The 20,443-nt window shown below is 43.9% G+C and overlaps 1 protein-coding gene across 4 annotated transcripts in view; it reads left to right on the forward strand.

Annotated features, from left to right (window-relative positions):
* The window catches only part of UTRN (utrophin), a 416,848-nt gene that overhangs the window by 25,461 nt on the left and 370,944 nt on the right, over positions 1-20,443 (forward strand). For 2 of the 4 annotated variants that reach the window (XM_054195259.1, XM_054195260.1), the window contains one exon: positions 1,360-1,524. In XM_054195259.1, coding sequence (XP_054051234.1) covers positions 1,446-1,524 — 79 coding nt within the window. In that variant the 5' untranslated portion in view covers positions 1,360-1,445. The other 2 variants (XM_054195261.1, XM_054195262.1) reach the window with 2 other exon arrangements.

The raw sequence follows: 20,443 nt of genomic DNA on the forward strand, positions 1-20,443 counted from the left end.
GTAAAACGCATAAACGCCACCCAAATTCTGTCACGCAGCGGGAAGGCCCCGGGGAAGTTGGGGGGGGGGGGGCGGGGGCGAGTCAGCCCCGCACCCGCCACTGCCTCGGGCGGGGCCCTCCGGGGGGCGGGGCCTGGTCCCGCCCCGCCTCCTCTGCCCCCCTCCGCCCTGTCCCGGCCGGGTCCCGCCCCTCCCGCCCCCTGGCGAAGGGGCCGCGCCGCCGGGGCGGCTCTGCCGGCAACAGCGGGGCTGGCCCGGCTAACAAAGGGGGCGCCGGGGCCGAGGGAGGAGTCGCGGTGCCGGGCCGGGAAGGGCGGAGGGGGCGGAGGGGGAGGAGGAGGAGGAGGAGGAGGAGGGACGGCAGCGGCTCGCACAGAAAGTTGTGGGTCCGCCAGCGCAGCGCCGCGGGGAGGAGTCGGCCGCGGGGGGAGCGGGACCGCCTCCCGCCGCCGTGTCCGAGGGGTGAGTGGCGACGGTGGTGGTGGGTTGCCGTCGGCGGGTGCTCCAGCACCTCTGGGAGCGGGGCCAGCGGGCGCCGCGGCTGCGGGAAGGGGCGTGGAGGGGGGAAAGTTTGTTCCCCAACTCCGAGCCGGTAAAAGGGGGGCGGGGGCGCTATGCCGGCGGCTGGGCGCACCTGCGGGCGGGGGTGCCGGGACGGGGGAGAGGAGCGAGGGGCGGCCCCGCCGCGGGGGGTGCCCGGGGGCCGGCGGCGCCGCAGCCGCGCAGCCCGCGGGGAGGAGGTGCCGGCACGCCCGGCCGCCCGCCGGGTCAAAATCCCCGCCGGGGGAACGGGGGTGGCGGCGGCTCTGCCGGGGCGGCCGGGCGGGGAGCTGCCCGGGGCTGTGTGCGGGGCCCCGACCCGCGGGGCTCGGCTCCCCCCGTCCCGAGAGAGGGGCTTCGTGGGTTCTCCCACAGGCGGCTCCCAGGCTCCCGGGCCGGCAGCAGGAGCGCGACTGCCCGTAGCCCCCTCGCCGCCCGGCGGGAGCGGGGCTCCCGCGCTTTGCTACCCGCCTCAAGCGGGGATGTCCCTTTTGCTGCCAGCTGGGTGACGGGGGTGACACAGGCTGTGTCCTGCCCCTCTGTGGTGCACGGGTGGGCGTGGGGCGCCCGAGAATGGCCGAAGCTTTGCTTTCGTGGCTAGTGATTAAATTGGCCAGCGGCACACCTCTGTGCTGTCTCACTTTTTAAATCTCATAAAGTGTCCCTCGGCAGGGGCGCAGCGGGTGGCTGGCCGACCACACCGTCACGCGTGGCCGTGGCCAGCGAGCCCCGGTCCCGGCCTGCGTCTCCCACGCGGAGTCAGCCCTGGTGCAGCCCATGGAGTTACAGTGCCTCTCTGCTGCTGGTCCTGCCCTGTAGGTGCTGGTGCTGAGCCGGGGCCCTCCATGGGAAACCTCTCCCGACGGATTTAGGCTGCAGCCGTGGCATTCCCCAGCCCCACGAGCATGGCCCGTGTCTCCGACCAGGAGGAAGGACCTGGTGGCGGACACAGCGAGTTCAGCGACATCATTAAGTCCAGATCAGGTAAGCTGTTGAGAGAAATGGCGTTTCCCTGCGTTCTCCTCTATAAGTAGCTTCGGACATCAGCTTGCATTTTGAAACAGCATGTTTTTCCCAACTTTTTTTGGGCCATATATTGGTAGTACAGCGAGCGACGGAGGCTGTTCATGCAGCTGTCCTACAATTAAGTAATAGTAATTGTAGATCTCTGAGGGTTTTTTTGACAGCGTTAGTCAAGTCTGTTTGTTTGGGATCCACCTCCTGCATTATAATTACCTCTGCTTTTGTAAATAACCATGTGCTTAAAGAGCTCTTATGCAACCTAGTGTTGGCAGCTTTTGTGTTTCTTCTCAGATGCTGAAAATGGCAACTGTGGCCACAATACTGCACCTCCTAAAAGTGCATCACTGTAGTACTCGTGCAGTAAATTAATGTGCTTCCTCCTTAATGTAAAACAGTTGTCTAAGGCTACTCGCTCAGGCATTTCCTCTAGCAAAACATTCCTGTAACAGATCTGAAGATTATTGGAAAAACATGGTGGGTTTTTTTGGTTATTGTATGTTTGAGTCTTGTGAGGCTCTGATGGCTGCTGGGGCGGGTAAGGAGGTACCTTCATTTTAGCGGGGGGAGAGCAGAGGCTTTGGAGGGGCAGGAGTGAGTTGTTTGTGGCTAGGCAGAAATTTGTGCTACATCCAGAGACTGGATGCTCATTTCTTTAGCCTTAAAGGCTCTCTTTTCTCTCTTAAATGCAAAACGCTCCTGTTGTCAAAAGATTTTTCTGTCGATATCTGAAACCTAGCGTGAGGTGTTTTTTGTTTGTTTTTTTTTTTTTTCAAACGTTCCATACATTAAAAACCTGCAGCTTTTTGGTTGGTGGTGGTTTGATATGTCGGCTTATGTAGGATGCGGGTTCGAATCTGGATCCTGCTGATGTTTGAATAGTTTGTTTCTTAGACCTCTTATTTCTGAGGAACAACACCTTTGGTGGAGGCAGTCTTCCTCTTCACTTCTGGAAGTGCAGTTGATGAAACAGAAATGCTTGTGGTTTTCCATCTTGAATTCTGTAGTGCTGGTTTACATTTTCTGCTGTTATTTTAAAACCGCTGGCCCTAGCTTCATTTGATTACAAGCATGCAGTCAGCACCTCTAAGGGATTTGGGGAGTTTAGGGATGGCTTACAGACGGTTTGTATGCATGTATGTACGCAAGTACTACAGTTTTATAGGATGTCTGAGGAAACACGGCTGTATTTGAGGTTTTCCTTGGATGAACAAGTTGTACAGTAAGTTCTGTTGTTTTGGTTAGGGCAGATGATTGTAAATCTCCTGTTACAACCTCTTTAGTTTTCTTCTTCTCTGTTAATGAGAAAATCATGTATATTCTAATACAAGGCTAAAAGACTTGTGCATTAAATTAAAACTAGCAAGTGAAGATTGATCTTAAATAATTCATCTTTTCTAAATAATACACCAGTTTGGATCTGGGTGCGTGATTTCTTCAAGTTAATTATTTTACTACATAGTGCAGATCTGAACCATTCCCTGCAAGTAAACCTGTGGGAGGGATTTCCTAATGAAAGGGCTGAAGTTTCCTGAAGTACAGATGGCAGCAAATTAAAGGCTAGTTGTCAGGACTGGGGAAAAAATATTATAAGCGATGCTTCCATTTTTCCTAGATATCTGGAAAAGAGAATGTTACTTTTGATACTTAGAAAGAGTTGCTTTTTGCTGGGAAGCTTTCTCCAGCACGGGATGTTCTTCACAGTGTAAGTGACTAGAGTACAGTAGAAGTATTGCCTTACTATAACTTGCTAATATTTGAGGTAGGTAGGGGTCTGTTTGGGTTTTGAGGCTACAGAGAGCAGAACGAGCCAAGGTTTAGGATCCCCACTTTCCTTTCTTTTGCCATAGAAAATGGGCTTTTATTCTGTTTCTGGATACTCAGCAAGTTCATAACATGTGCTGTGGGAAATCTCCAACACTTTGATTACAGAAAGCATGCAAATATGCATCTAATATTTTCACCCTTAGTAGATAAAATAAAAAGCCTGCTTCTAGTGGGTGAAAATCTTTAAGTGATTTAATACATCATAACGTTGTTAAGTGCATGTCATTCCTATGCATTTTTAAAATAAGAGCACTGAAAACACTTTATTCTTGTAAATAAAAGAAGAGAGAGATATGTATAATGTTCTGCGTAAAGATCACTTTCTCTGTGCTCTCTTGGGCAATTTTTTGGGCAATGTCTTTTTAAACGTGTTGTTCTTCATCTTTTTGGAACAGATCACCAAGCTGTCAGGATATTGTCGTTATTTAAAAACATTAATCTTCTGAAAGTGGTGGTTAAGATATATGGCAAAATCTGTTATTTTGTTAAAACTTGGAAAAAAAATGATCATTTGGAATGCAAGAGCCTTTCTTAGGTCAGCCCTTAACAAAGTGTGGTACTGGTAAAAATGTTTCTAAATATTTGGATACAAATGTAAACTTAGTCTTTAGCAGCCAGTGACACGGAATATATCCTCTGACTGTAGTCACCGCTGCTTTAATTATCTTGCTTTGTAAAAGCGGGAAATAGCTAGAAAGCCATAACGGTGGCACTGTTAATACAGTGCTTGGTTATTGAAAACTTGATCTTTAATCCAAAGTTACTCTTATGAGACTATAATAAGACACATGAAGCTTTACTGCTGCTCAGGGCTGTGTGGCGCCTATCTATGCCTGTTTTTATGAGCGGAACTAGCTTTGTATTATTTTTTTTTCTTAATGACTTGTAATTGGGAAGCCACCAGCATACTGTGTGAAGGATATAGGAGAGCAATCAAAATAAATTAATGTCAGGTTGGAGTTTTATTTGTTGCTTGTGTGGAAAAAGAAGACTGTATGTCACAGGATTTCACAGATGTGAAAAGAATTAGATCCTTGCAAAATTACATCCTTTGAGGGGTTCAAACTGAGAGGACGAAGGATAAAACACTTTGGGTGGTGATCCCTTTATTTAATTGGTTATGTTGAAAGTACTTTTTCCTTCAGTGGTCATCAAGAAAACTTTCTATGAACATGCTATAGGCTGTAGCTGTTGGAAGCAATAAATGCTTGATTATCCGAAGCAAAAGAGTTGTTTTTTCCAGTAATCTCACTTTTGTGGCTTATGATACTAAAAAAAGAAAGTGAGACTTCTTTCTCTTGTTCAATTAACACTTACTATTTTCTGTCTTGTGTGTTTCTCTTCTTTGACTGGATAGTTTGTTCGCGCTGCTCTACATGTAGCTAGAAGTTATTTTTGAAGACACATCTTCTGCACTTAGAATAGAATATGATGGTGACCAAAGCTGCCTTTAAAATAACTGTTGGCTATGATAATTATAACGGAGGCTGCCTTATGTTTGCAGAAGAAGCAAGTGTCTTTTTGCCTCCCTTCCTCCTGCACTAGCGGTGGATGCTGATGGCTCTCGAGCGTCTGATGGCTAAGGGGTTGGGTACTTGTTCCTGGATGGTTACATTTGGTTTATATATTTGTAATAAGCATTTGTGTAGCATTATTAGCCTGTGCGTCTGTATGATTGCTTGCTATGGAAAAGGAGTTTTCCCTTCCTTACTTCCCTATAGCATGAAGTAATGTATATGGAGCTGATTTATATCTTTGAAAGGCATCTTGTGCAGATAGGTGAGCTTTTCTCTTTGCAATAGCTTTCAGGAAGGAATGCTGTGGGATGATTGCCTTACAGTGGTGAAAACAGCTCTGTCATCACCGGGCTTGAAGAACAGATGAGTCTTTGCTATGATTAATTATGGAAAAAAGACAAACTCCCTTAAAATCTGTCATGGTAGCTTGGAATGGTAATATATAATTAAACAGTAAGACGTGACAGGAAAAACATTTCTGGAAGATTACTCTACGCCTCTGGTGCATTTTAAGATATGAGTTCCTGTCTACATTGAGGGGAACTTGATTCTCCTCATCTACCTTTCATTTTTAATTACATTAAATACATTCGTCTGAAAGACTGCTTTGACAAATTGTAACTTATCTTTGGAGTTCTTGGGCAAGGCTTGTCCTGAGAACTGCTGTTGTCTGTCTGTCTGTCCCCATGAAGCAATGCTTACTTGGCCAGCAGCCCCCTTGCTCCAGGATCTCCCTGCCCCGTGGCGCCACGTGTTGCCTTTGGAACCAGTTCCTTGGGTCGTGCCTCTTGCTGCCAGATCGCTGCAGGCCAAACGCACCGCTTCTCGTTTGTCATTTTGGCTCTGTCGGTGTGAAATGGCCAGGAGTGATTATAGTTGCAGGCAGACCCTCGGGGGTCGTCCAGCGGGTGTGGAGTTGGCGTAGCTGGTTTTGCACCGTGTGAACTCTTCAGGGACGTTTGTGCAGGGTATGTGTGGGCACAGTGTTAAAGCCAAGCGACAAATTTGCTGCTCCTTATTTCCAGACACTAAAATGACTGTTTTTCAAAACTAAACCTTTAGGTTGCTGTAGCCTGGCTCCTTTCTCTCACTTGTATCACCTCCTTTTTCTTGGGACTGTCTGCTGGGGACAGATTGGATGCTGCAATGAAGACAGTTTTAGGGTATTGCCTAGCATTTATGAAATGGCAGATATATAAGTACCAGGCTGGCTTCTTCTAGTCTCTTGATTGGTAGGTGAAGAAATAACATATGCTGCTCCGTGTGTTTGAAGCACGACTTTGCCTTGGAATAGAAATTGAGGTTCCTCGGGGAGGAAAAAAAACAAGCCCAAACCGTAAAAGCAGCCCATTGATTTGCGTGTGCTCTGCTAGGAAATGAAGACATAACCCTGGGCAAGAGCTGCTGTATGAGGCACCGTGTGTAGCGTGTAAAGTGTTTGTAAAGAGGTCTACAAGTCGGGATGGGGAGAGGCAGCTGCTGGTGGTGTGGGACTCTCCCACCAATGAAGATCCCGTGGAGAAAGGGTACCTAGGTGAGGGGCAGACCAGGAGCTCTGCCTCCGCTAGCCCTCTCTGAGACTGTCCCCTTCTCCCCTCTGGTCTAGGGGAAAGAAGGAAGACTCTCATACAGTATCATGAAAATATTTTCATGTGCAAAGAAATTCTCAAAGTTTACAGCATTAGGCGGCTTAGCAAAGAGTTAGCTGTACTGCCTTAACATAGCTCGGTAACTGCTCCTAATTTTCCTCCTCACCATGACTATTCCTCCTAGCAGAATCCCTTGTCCATGGTATGTGTGTTGGGGCTGACTCTTGTGAGTAGGGAAGAGTAGAGGGTATTGTTATTAACGCGGTGCGAATAAGTAAGGGGACGGACTGGAACAGGTAATTCAGTGTAGGTGAGGAAGGGCAAGGGGAAGAGCACGTGGGCTTGAGATGAACTCATGTTGTTTCAGGCCAGTATAGCTGCTCTGCTGCCAGGTAGCAGCATGGATTGGTGTGCTCAGAGCCTGCACAATCTGCTTTTCATAAGTTATACAGTATCCCTCATTCAAAGGAAAATGCACAATTAAAAGAGCTCAGCTGTTCTCACCCATCCTGGGAGCTGAGATGCTCCTCGCATGAAGCTGGGGAGAATGACATTTATTTGGATGCCTTAATAGCAGTCTGAAGAACGAATAACAGGGTTTAAACATCGTGAGGTGGGAGGGAGGAGTTGCATTGTCTGACTTCTTATTGTGTTGATGAAAGAATAAGTTTTAGTGCTCCATACTTTGTCAGAAGTCTGTTTTATGTTTCCCTCCCCTCCCCCAGTGTGTTTCTGGAATTAAATGGGGAAGCAAACTAAGCCATAATTTTAGAAAGTGACAGTATATCCTCAGAAGAAAGCTGGGATTTTTAAAGGTAGCAACGAAAATAACAAGCTAAGGAAATTGAAGAGCCCTCTGGCATCTGTGTGTTTGACAGAAGACAATGATATGGCTTTCTTGCAAGCTGTAGTTTTGGGAATGAAGCAAGAAACTACTGACTTGTAAATATACACAGCTGCAAAGTCTGCCATGAAGAAGGAGGAGTCAGAAACTGCCATTTATTTATTCATTAGGATATGACGTCTTTGGGCCTCTTTGAGAGGAGATATGAACCACCTGATACTGTCTTTGGAGAGTAAAAAAAAAAAAAAAAAACAAAACCAAAACTTACTTTGATTATTGGACCCAAGTTGGGTCAGCCCTGAGTGGAGCACAAAAAAAAAAAAACCAAAACACAAATACTTGCAGTTATCTCTTGTAGCCACTTACCAGTGGGACCAGTGGGTTCGGCCTGGTATGGAATTGCTGGCTGTGACTCCAGGTGTGTGTCCGAGCAGCCAGGAGACTGACATGGCTATGGGTGGAGGCTGGGGCCAGGATGGGTGCTGGTTGTTGGTGGGGAGCCTGCCAGAAGAGGGTCAGCTATACCAGGGAGGGTGTGGGCTCACAGTTCCTTCTGCCAAGGGCAGGCTCGAGTTGGTCTGTGTGTGTTATGGGCTGTGTCTTCCCTCTGACTGTCTCTGAACGTGAGCCCCAGCGATGCAGGGCAGGCTGGTTATCAACGGGGACCCATCTACAACTGTGGAAGTGACCTTCTTGTGAAGGTTTCTTATGCTCAGAAATGTGTCCAGTCTTTAATAATTTGCATTTTTAGGTATTCATTAATCTGAGTGCATGGGACAGATACATTAAATGTGTTGAGGTGCTGGACGGGAATAACTTGAGCATTGACTATCTTCTCTTGTAACGAGGCGGCTCCTGTGCTGGGGAAGCATCCTCTAGCAGTGTAGCTCCTTTTCAGGTGTGGGGGTCTCCTGCTGCGTGTGGAAGTGGTGAAGAGCTGCTGAGTCTTTAGCAGGTGGGAGATAGAGTGACTGTCTGTTTTGGCAAAAGACCAGCTTCTATCTCAAAAAGACTGGATACGTGCTGGCTGGAAAGGATATGGCTATGTGACAGAGATACGTTGTCTTAAGGTTATTTTGCTGATCGATATAGGGAATGTGCAGCAGTACTTTTCAGCCATAAATTATTGGTAATGAAGGTCCTTTCTGGACTTCAGCACCTTTTCCCGTCACCTTGTGGAAAACCAGGAGGACCAACCATCCAAAACTTCAGATATTTTGTAGGGGAATTAGCCAAGTGTGTAAAGACGGTCTTTGTCTTCTGCATTTAGCTGTGGAGAAACATGCACTTAAGCCATGAAACAACATGCTTTGATGGGTCTATGTAATTCCTTCCACAAATAACTTTAGTTAGTTCCTTTGTACTCTGCTTTTATTGCCTAGCATCAAATGTGGTTTTTGCTCCTCTCCTGATTTAGATCATGGCAGAGGACCAAAGGTGGAATATACTTCTAAAATGTTGTGCTATAAATTATCGATCAGAGAAAAGTGGCGTGATGGATAAATTCTGAAATGTTTTTGCTGGCTTTTTTTATTGTTATTAATTTACCATGTTATTCTGGATGAGCAAAGAAGAGTAGTCTGTGTATGAATAACAAACGGAGAAGATTTATTTGAACATTTTATGGGAGCATGCTGCGAATTGGGTGAAGCCTTTTGGTTTCTATGCTATTTTAATAGTTACATTGTAAAATATGATTGTATTAAAAGAAGAGAATAAATAAAGCAGTATTTAAATGCCAACCGACCAAGACCTTTTTATTCACTCTTTCTAGGCTTTTACTTCTGTTATAACTTAATAATGAACAACAGCTATGGTCAGCATAAATAATTTCCAGAGAGAATTCGTTGCTCTCTCTTTCTGCATTCTACACGTACATCTTGTTCTTGGATGAGGCTTCTTGTGGAAATTCACGGGAACACGTTGTGTTAACTCTGTGCCTTTTTCTTGAGAAAAAACTTTGTAGAAGTTGGAAGTCTGGTAGTGTCCTTCTGAATATAGTTTTTTCTCTCTTTGGGACGGTGGTGCGTAATCTTTCTGCTGTGAATGCTTTTCCTCTGTGCTGAGGAATTTTTCTCTTGGACTTGGCTGTAGTGCCTAATTTAGAGCTCGGTGGTTTGATTTACTGAGCTTTTTTTCCTCATTAAAAAATTATCAATTTTTAGCTAATTTAACATACTATTCATTCTAAATAGAGTTTATTAAGTTTAACCTGAGAGTTGTTAAATGTCACAGTACAAATGTGAAGTTTTCACTCTGGTCTTTCTACTCCAAAAAAAAAAAAACCCTGAAAAAAATATGCATTTGCACACTCTATGATCTGTGCAGAGGAATAGCAGAGTGTCAGACTTGTGCAGTGCCCAGGTACTTGCTGGTGAGGAGGCCACTTCTCCCTGGTGCACTGAGGGTGGAAGAAACTGCTCCAGGCTGCTGCAGGTTCCTGGCAGGCTGTGGACCACAAACCCTGTTGCATCCTTGGGATTCTGCTCCTGCCTTGGGCTGTTGCCTGAGTGCCTCAGAAGAAGCAACTTGAGCATTAGTGTTTTAATACTGAGATAATTCAGGACAAAAGGACATATTAAAAAAAAAAAAAAACCACCCAAAACCCATCATCTTCCCCCCCTACCCCCTAAACTACTGTTCTGGTTTCACTGGGTGTTTGAGAACTTGTTAAAGCCATGAAACATACTGTTGTCTTAATGTGGAAGTGAGTTTTATACTCCTGTGCGCAACCAGCATGTCCAAAATTGAACAGAAGAAAGAGGAAGGAAGAGTTCAAATGGGGTTTTGTCCATTGTCATAAATGTCGTACCACTCTGTGTGTTTGTTTTTTTTTTTTTTTAAGGCTATTGAAACCCAATTCAAGTTTATTATTTGCCCTCTGAATGTTAACAGAAAGTTCATTCTTGATTACAGGAAAAACAGTATTAAAGGAAAGGAGACTGAAAGCTGTCTCTGCGATCCATAATTTTAGTGAGGTGCTTTACAGAGTCTTTGCAGATGCCAGGCTGCTCACCTGGTGTTCTGCACTGCTGCCTCATCAGATTGCTCTTTCCCCTCTTCTTTTCTCCCCTGGTGAAGAGCAGCATGTAAAAAAAAAAAAAAGTAGAGGTGCAGTTTTAGCAAATATACTCCATCTCTAGCAAGAAGCTTCAAAGGCCCATACCACTACTGGGAAAACTTTTTTTCTTCTATTTATGAGTATTGGGAAACTGATGGCAGCAGTTTGTGGCATGTTTCCATGTAGATGCTTTTCTTGGCCCTTTTCTGATCCAAGGGAAACTAGATAAGTTGAGACTTACAGAGCTGTTGAGATGCAGGGGAGGAGTAACTGCTGCATCAGCTGTGGTGGTATCTGTTACTTCTCAGTCCTCCAGCAGAGCCTCTCTTTGAACGACACCTCTTCAGAGTTTGGAAAAATGCATTTTTATGCCAAAAGGATTAAAGTACTATCTGCATCTTTCTTACATGTCCATGTGTGCATGGCAGGTGGGAGCATGAGAACACACTATGAAGTCTCAAAACTGACTTCTCAGGGTCTTTATGTAGACCCTCCTCTAGAGAAGTGAGACATGGACCTGAGAAGAACCAAATTTTAGATTTCTTTTTTTTTTTGTTATCCAAAGCAGCTGTTTATAAAGGTCTTCATTTAGCTTGTAATGAAGTAAGTAGTTCCTAAAACTTAGGAAACTTGAAGTTAATGGATTCCATGTAAATTGTATTTTGTTCATGTTTGTTTTAAGAGGGGAAATAATTTCCATACTAGGTCATGACGGCTATTTGTCTTTCCAAGCTAAGAATTTCCTGTCGTCTTTGAGACCTTCTCCTCTACCTGTAAACCACTGGAGCAGGTTTTCTGTCACTATATGATAATAACCTCTTCTCAGCAGGCAGTGTTAAATATTTCATCATTGTTTAAGGAGAGCAGTTACTTTACATAGTGACTAACAGTACTGGGTGTGTTCATCTCCATGAAGAAAATGCAGAGACAGAACCCACCTTTTTTATTTTTAAAAACAAAAAAAACCTCAAAACCCAAGTCTTACTAACTGAAAATCCGCAAATTACCCCTGCTTTAAAAGATCAGTTAATTTTGAGCAAGGCAACATGGTTGCAGTGTGACAGAGTTCTTTAGGTGTTGTGGAGTACTATATCTGTAAAGAATGGAAGTTGTGTTTGCATAAACATTTTGCTTCCCTTAAGTGAGGGGGTGCAATGGGAGGAAAGAACAGTAGCTGGTCTCACGAGAAGGGGGTCGCTTTTGGGGGGCGATCACCCCTTGATTTCTAGTTTGGGAGTTGTATTCCCTCTTGGGGAAACAGTGAGGTTAATGCCAGGAGTGCAGTGGGGAAGGTGAAGTCCCATGGTCTGGCCTGTCTGAGGCATCAGGTGGGACAGAATCTCGGTGGTAACAAGTGCCATTTTCATGTGTCACACAGTATGAACAAAGCAGCCCCCAGAATAGAAGGACCGAACTGGAAGAGGATGTACTGGACAGATGCAAACTCTGTTCATCAATCTCATGTTAGCACCACTGCTGGTCTACTATCGGTTGTGAGACTGGGATATTCATACTTCTCAATTTGAAGCTCTATGTTATAAACATAAAATACGACAGCCTGCTCTCTGCCTGAGTGTATAAACTTGCTTTGTTGTTGGCATGGTTTGGGCTCGACTGGCCACTGAAATAAATGACAGATGCTCTCCCCAGCCTTTCCCTTCAGGGAAAGAAGGATGAGAGAGAAAGAGAGGTGTTTAAAAAAACTAAACTACTTTAACAAAATATTAATAATAAGAAAAAAAGAAATATATACAATCTACGCAAAACTGTATCAAGCTCCCAGGATGATGATCACGTCACCAGCAGGCACTGGGAAAGTTCCAGACTGGACTCAGCGATGGATAGGAATTGGATTCCAGATTCAGGAATGCACAGATCGGGATCAGAGGCAGACAGACAGAGTCCTCCTCGGATGCTGGTTATTGAAGAAAGAGGATGATCCCTTTGGTTCCTCAGCTTTTATATGGAGCGTGGGGAAGATGGGATGGAATACCCTGTTGATCAGTTTTGGGTCACCTGTCCTGTCTGCTCCTCCCTGCAGGTGGGACCCCTCCATGCTTTTCTGCTTCTGACCCTCCAATGGGGCAAATAACAAAGTTAGCTGACCTTGGTTGTTATAGCAGTTAATATAAGCAGGAGCCTCTCTGCATACCATTCCTTGGTATAAATTATAAATATCAGGCCTTATCACTCTGGAAGTGGACTACTGTCTGAAAAATACACTGTTAATTTCAGAGAGTTCAGTTAGAAGAGATTTAACTGAAAGGTAAAATCACTGAATGGAAAATTGGTTCTGTTTTACCTCAAACCAGGACAGCTGTATATACCTGTTGGGCCAGCAGAATTTGGGGTTGAAAGAAGATGTGAAAATGCTTTGGAGTAACTGGGATCTTGAGTCTGAGATGTAGTCTTTTTTACACAGGAAAGGTGTTGTGGCACATCCAAACCAGAGATTCATTTAAAATGTGATAACAATATGGAATGGCCACCTAACTAATTTATAGCCAGTATGACTTTGTAATTGTTTGTGGCATTGACTTATTATTGTTTGTCTTGTCCCTGGGGATGATTTGTGACTGAGTTAATAGCATTTAAAAATAGATGTCCTGTTCAATTCCAAATATGAGGATAATAATTTTTGAACATGATATGCAGTTAAAAATAAACTAAAAAAACCACAAAACTTGCTTTTTGAAAAACATACTTCCTTTCTTCCCAGCAGTTGCTTTTTTACTTTGTGTGTGTGTGTGCTCTGTTCCTCCTCTACCTTGTTCAGCTTCCTGGGTTTCCTTCCAGTTGGACGAAGACTGCAGTGACTGCCTCAGTGTTTGCTGCATGGCCTGTGGGGATGTCCTGGTTTGAGCGACACAGGACTAATTTCTCTTCTAATGCCTGGGAAAACTGCACTTCTAGAGGACTCTAGTGTATGAAGTTGTGAAAATATTTACTTTATAGCCAGCTATGGTATGTAGGTTTCAAGGTCTCAGTGTTTTCGAGCCTTGCCAGGTGCAGGGATGAGGAGGAGCGAGACCTGGGCACTTGACCCAAGCTGGCCAGCAGGATTATTTCATACCATGAACATTACATTCAATATAAAGTAGAAAGTTTGCTGAGAAGCTCTCTCTCTTCCTTGATGGCTGTGATCCCAAGAACTTCTTGCCCTGGCGCCAGACCGCTGAGCCCTTCCCTTCCTCCTGAAACTGTAGTGCTCGCCATGTCTGACATTGGCTGCCCACTGCTGGGAGTGCAGAGCTCCTGCTGATAGAATTGGCTGAGAATAATCCTTGTATATTTTATATTGGTATGGGGAGTATGGGGATCAATGCTGGTTCTTTAGTATTATTAACGCTAATTATTTCGTCTTATTCTATTAAATCTGTTTATATTTCAACCCTCGGGTTTCCTTGTTTTTCCGAATTCCCCTTCCCGGGTGGGGAGGGGTTATTGGGTGATAGAATGATTGTCTGAACGACAATAAATTGTTGTGGGTTCCTCAAACTGTAGCAGGGGGGAAAAGCAAAAGAGCCAGAGAGGCTTTTTTCCTTCCTGCTCTCACCCCGGTACGAGGGAAGGGTGGAAGAAGGACTGATGTGGCAGTGCTGGCACCCACTGCCCAGGGATGTGTACTGACCCCTGGGGATGCCCCTGCCCCCGTTTTTCAGGCAGCAACTCCTCTGCGCTGTGCACAGAAAGCAGTTAGATGAGATAATCTGAAAATCTAGGGAAACGGGTGGAAAATGTCATCATACTTTTTTTTCTGCTGAATTTGTTGCCTCTCTGGCTTCACCTCCCCAGCCTGGCAGGCATTTGCAGGGAGGGGAAGAAGCGTTCCGTGAGGATTTAACTGCTGCTCTAGATCATCTTCACAGAAGATAACTCCAGTGAAGACAGAATTGTTTGCAGAGCTGCTTGTGTGAATATTTGTACGGAGAAGACTTAGTGGAAAATGATCTGAGGGCAGTAACTGCTGAGGCCTAGACCAGAAAACATTTTGGGTACCTGATGAGAAGCTCAGGGGTCTGGTGCCACCAGAGCAGTTGGGTAGGGAAAGAGACCTGAGCTATCTACAAAGGGACTAGATGTTCTAAGGTATCTTCCTCAAAACTTAATTGAACAGCTACCGTTTGCCACTAAGGTTGGTAAGTGGTTTGTGAGGGCATGAAAATGGTGCATGGCTGGAGGGAGCCACCAGGCCTTTCTCCTGGCCAGGCCTGTGCAGTGCCCTGGCCGTTGAGCACAGCTAAAGACGTGCAGGGGTCACTTTGTCTGAAACATGGTTATGGGAGTGATTTGGGGTGGTGTCCATCTTTCCTGTCATTGCCTCCTAATTAGAGCCCTCCTGCTGACTTGTCACTCTTGAAAAGCCAGTTCAAATTTTTAAAGGGTTCAAACCACTGACCATTACCCTGAGCACCGGGACGTGGTGTAGGGCGAGAGGTGGCCCGTTCCTGGTGTATTGTACTGTGGCAATATGTGCCAGGAGGAGTGTGAGGGCAGAGAGCATTGAGGGCATTTCTCAATGTCATGCAAACCCCAATGTATTCTCGGGAGGAGGAGAGCATTTCTAAGCATTTCTTCACTAGAGATGTACTGCCTGATAACTGTGTCTAAGGCTTAAGGCCAAAGAAAGGAGTTAAGAAACTTGTCCATCTGCTGAAGCTGACACTGAGACATCAGTACCAAAATTTGGTGCTGAAAGGTGGTGGTCTAAGTTGAAGAGCAGACTTGCACTAAGCCTCGATATTTTTCCCAGGAGAAAGATGTTGTAAGGTCATCAGACAAGAGCTAGAGAAAAGGAGCTTTGCTTTCCATGTCCCTCCCAAAAATAAAACAATCAAAACAAACCCTTTGATTGCTGGTATAAGCAACCATCAGGCCACCACCCCTTTTGATGGTGGCAAGAACATAGTGTTATCATGATAAACAGCTGTTGTGTTGCAAGGGGGGCTGGCCTCTTCACAGGGACAGTTCTGATAAATTTTTGAACAAAAACCCACTGCAGGAAAAAGAGGGATTTCATTGCTGCAATTGTTTACTGCAGATAAGATAATGATCCTGAAGTTTATGTCAGTGTCACAGTCAAAATAATTAAGATGTCTAGAAAGAAGGGGAGCTTAGGGTTGTATATAGAAGGGAATTATGTCACCATATAGATAATGATGGATCCCTTTGACAAGAAGTTGCATCCCTGTTTGCCTGGAGGAAATATGTGGGATATGTTTGGAGAGCTGTTTCCTCTGTTTGGCTGGTGTGATCAGTGGGTGCTGGGCTCTGATGCAGGGTATGCATGGTACAGAGCTTATTAGCTTAGGCATGGTGGTGCTCTAGCATCTGGCATTGAGGTGGCAAGTGTGCTCGTAGGGGCATTATGCAGGGTTATTGTGGTCAAATGCCTCCTAGCTTTATGATTTCCGCTTTGCGTTCATTTATATGGTGTAGTGAATCACATGAAGTGAACGACGTGACATGCTGTGGTTGGCGCAGTTGCGGTCTGATTCTTGGTGACTTGCTGGGTGAGGTTGCTGTCATTTCCCACAGGAATCATGTGCGACGTGTGTTCTTTGGCAAGTGCAGCTGAGGAAGGTACCTGCCCCATGGAAGAATGCAGTGTGGTACTTCTGCTCCAGGGCACTTTCACATTGCAGTAGCTCCTGCTTCTTGGAGCTACTTTAATGTTGCTCTTGAAACTGCCTCTCACTGGTTCACTTGATGCTACACCTAAATTAGGAGTTACTGGGTTAGGTCAGGGATCACTCTAGCATGCAATGCCCACTTCTGAGGTAGATTACATTTTCTTCAATGGGAACTGGGGTAGAAAAGGAAGGCAAGCGTGTAATATCTGGTAGATCCCATAGTTGTTGGCTTAATGAATAGAGAACATAATTCAATGCCAATGTATTTGTGGTGTTCTGGGCAAAATGTCACATGGGATGTAGTGGTTTCTTTGTCTATTTGTCTACTGACTGGGCAGGGATGCCTTTAGCACTGAGGAAGCTATCATGAAAGCAGTGAAGGATCCCAGGAACCTGGATCTGTTGTAGGCATGCCAGGTTTGCTCTTGCTGTTTGTCTCCCTCCAATACGATGTTGAAAAAGTCCTGGTCTGTTCTATTTATCATTGGAGGATTCAATGGCTTTAGTTTAAGTGATTCAGTTTAGCTTCAGGATGAAGTCTGTGGCTGACAGTGAAGTCCTGTCTGTTGTCCAAATGTGTTGAACAGGGCCCTTGGAGAAAATAGGATCCACTATAAATCTCATCACTGCAACTGGTTGGGAAAAAGTAATTCACACTGGATAATGTGTGGAGGTAACTTTTGTGGAGATTTTGGTTTTAGCATGACTTGCACAGAAAAAATGAAAGTTTGGACTTTGCTCCCAATTGTTGCCTGGGAAGTCTTGATACATCATTTCCTCCACAGCACTGCACTGCTGCCACTGGGGAGATGAGAGCTGGGGTGGAACAGAAACCATTAGCCAAGAGGGGAAAATGGACTGTCTGTGTTATGTTCTGATAAATTGTCTAAGTGAAATGAAGACTGCTTAGAAATGTTTTGCTGATTTATTTTTTTTCCATGCTAGTTCTTGCCACCTATTCCTATGGCTTCTTATTTTGGCCCTGCAGTCTCAGGCTTTAACTTATACTTTTGTCCCCATATAATAAAAATGCATGAAAATGTAATGTTCAGTTGACCTCCCTTTTGCTGCCTGGGGAAAGAAGGAAGGGGTTAAAGAACATGAGTTCTCCTGATGTAATGCACTGTTGAAATGTGCTAATGTACCATAGTGGTAATCTGAAACAAAAATTTATCTGGCCTAGGACTAGCGCAACCTGATTATGAAAGTATTCTGTATAATTTGTATAGGCATAGGAAGCAGGAGAGAAATTTTGAAATGAGTTGTAACTCTTTATACTTGTTTCTTACAGTTTGAAAAGTCTGTCGTCTTAGGGGTTTGGATCCTTATGTGCACAAAACTGACACCCTTTTGTTCCTTTATGCCAAAATACGCACAACTGTTTTTTTTTTTTCCTCCTAGTGATTTGAGGACAGAAGGCAGAAAAAGGGTTTTTGTTCCTCCGAAGATATTATGTCTGCCTGGTATTCTCATTTCAATAAGGCTCCTTTCATATTATTCCAGCACTCGAAAAGGACCTTAACTCATGATCCTATTAAGAACCTCTCGTGCTGCCAGAAAAATGTAAAGAGGCTGTAGATATTTGAGGCTCAACTCTCATCTACAGTACGATGAAGAAAAGGAAATCATACGTTCTTGGCTCTCCTGAATTCTGCAGAGCCAAGAGGTTATCAGCTGACAGAGTAGATGAGTTGTAATTATGATAACTAATGTTACTGGAAGTCTTTAAAAAGCACTTGAGTTAATTATGTTTGATCTTAGTGAGAATCTGTGGCTGTTGGGATGGATTTTGATCTGGATCTATTATCTAGGATACAGTGTGGTGTAAGGAAAAATAATGTGTGTGAATTGTGTGGGACTTGTCTTTTTATCTGCTTTGTATCTGTATTGTAGCGTACTTAATAGAGAATATATGTTTCTCCTGTTCTTTTTATTCCTCTCCTTTTTTGGATGAATAAATTGAACTCTGCTACAGTTTGGAATCCGCAAGATATCATAAAAGCCTTTTTCAAAGTCTGGCAAATTGTAAAAGCTAATTTCAGTGAGAATTAATGCATGATACAGAGTTTGCCCCTTCTGTGTAAGATGCATATAATTGAAAGAGTTATGAAACTTATTTTGCAAACTGTTATTTTTAGACATAAGTATTCAATTAATACACAAAACAGGAACAAAAGAGAATTTCTGGTTATTACTGTTTTTTAACTAAGGCGTCCTTTAACTATCTTAATCAAGGGGGAGAAGATAAGTCTTTATTACATATAGAATTCCTTCCTTAAGGAATGTCCTTTAGACAATGTCCTTTAGACATTTTTCTACCCCATTCTGCAGGACTTGGAATGACGAGAGTACAGCTGAAGACTGAGTGGGTCAGACAGATCATGTCTTCCAGAGTCATCCACCTCATTACAAATAATCATCTGCTGTTTGTTTAAATATTGGTAGCACAAATAGATAACCTGCTGCCCTACCGTTTCAGTGCAAAAAAGTGCTCCGTGCTCTTTTGCGAAGTAAGAGCAACCAGGTTTAATTGTATCTCAAGAATGAAGGGCGGTGTATTAATACAAAGTGAGTGGATTTTTCTTTGCTAAAAACTTATCAGGAGCTGATCCAATGATTATAATTTGATTTTTTCTTTTTCATAATAAGTGGAACTAGTTAAACAAGTCCTCTCAGCTTTGAGTAATTTTTTAAAGTCTTATTTCAAATTTCCTTCTGTAGAATAAACAATTCATTATGAATAACCACATACTTAATTTTGAAAAGATGGCTTATTTTCAATTACTGTTCAAGTACGAATATATATGCAAGAGAGACTACTTTTAAAATGACATCCTCAAGGAAAATACATTTATGCAAGAGAGACTACTTTTAAAATGACATCCTCAAGGAAAATACATTTATCTAATGTAAAGCTAGGTGAAATAATGGTGCAAAGTACTAACTTGGCCTTAAGTTCTTTGGTTTTTAATCTCTAAAATGAGAAGGTTTGCCTCTTGATGACGGATGAAGAATGTGAACAAAACGGCATCTGATCTTATATTTTTTTTCTTAAATACCTACTGCTGTCTCCCAGACCGGGTTTAGTGTAAAATAAGCCTGTCCGTTCCCAAACTTATATTAGCTTTGAGATTACATGTGTATAGTGCTTGAGCTGGTCATCAGCTGTTGAAGATGTTGAAGGCTGGCTATCTTTAGCCTTGTTTAGCTTCCCTGCTTAGCTGCATGTCGTGTTGTAAGCTCTTGTGATGGTCTTTCAGTGTTTTTGTCAGTACTTGAGGGATTCTTGAAGGACAGGGTGGTCGCCTGTCCCTCCACCCCCTTGCGACTATTCGTATAGAAACTCATCCTGACATGATTTTTTTTCAGGTCTGTCTTTGTGTTGTTGGGCAAAAAATGTGGAAGCACTAGCCAAAGGGACCTTTATGCTCTATCTACATGGAAAATTTTGTGGTTCCTGCTTTACTCTAGGCAGCTAAATAACAAGGGTTAAAAGTGTCCTGGGATGGCCAACATCACTTGCTTTTTCTTGGGATTTTTCTTTCCCCCCCTGTCTTAGTGGTACTTCACTGAATTCTCAGAAAAATTGGTAGAACTTGACTTTGCGTTTTCATCCCAGGGCAGAGTGTTAGCACAGTGAGCTAAGCACGGACATGGCTGTGTAGCTACAGAAGTGTGTTCCCTTATGGCAGTTATTCAAGAATATCTTTGAATATTTATATGGTGAATTAACACCGTAGTGTAGAGGAGGTCTGGCAGAAAATCTTTCAGGATCTTGCAAGCTGCTCCATGCAATGTTAGTGGTTTCTTTGCGAACGTGCGTATTAAAAAAAAAAGCACATATAAAACATGCTGAATAAGGATGTTGAGAGTTGAATCTGGCAACGTGGGATTTTTGCAAAGGCATCTTGTTTTATGGATTGGCGTTTATTCGATCAGACCTTTATTTTTAAAACTGCTTACATGGGAAAAAATTCGCACCTCCTTCAATGAATATCTATGTTTCACTGAAATTCAAGCAGTTGTATTTTGTAGACTTTATTAAAGGTTTTTCATAAATTGAAAGTTGACCTCAGCTTTGATAAACCTATTGGTCTGTTCTGAGTTGTTAGTGGCATTAATGTGCTGAAGAAGGAAAGGTTCTCTCCAGTTGAAGAGAAATCCTTCATTTCATGGAGAGATTGGAAGAGTGCTTGCTTCCTTTCCCTAATTTTTCCAAGCTGACTTTCCTCTTAGAATGGCCTTGTTCTCCCATGGCAACCTCCCTGGGTGGAGGGGGAGCCTGCATTGGGGATGAGGAATAATTCACTTTGAAGAACAAACTTTGACAAATCTAGAAGAGTGATGGAGATTATAAAAGTCAGAACAACAGGGCTGACTGTTAGAAATGACTTGATTTACAGCAGCCATGG

This window comes from Rissa tridactyla, chromosome 3, assembly GCF_028500815.1.
Source record: "Rissa tridactyla isolate bRisTri1 chromosome 3, bRisTri1.patW.cur.20221130, whole genome shotgun sequence".
NCBI lineage: Eukaryota > Metazoa > Chordata > Aves > Charadriiformes > Laridae > Rissa > Rissa tridactyla.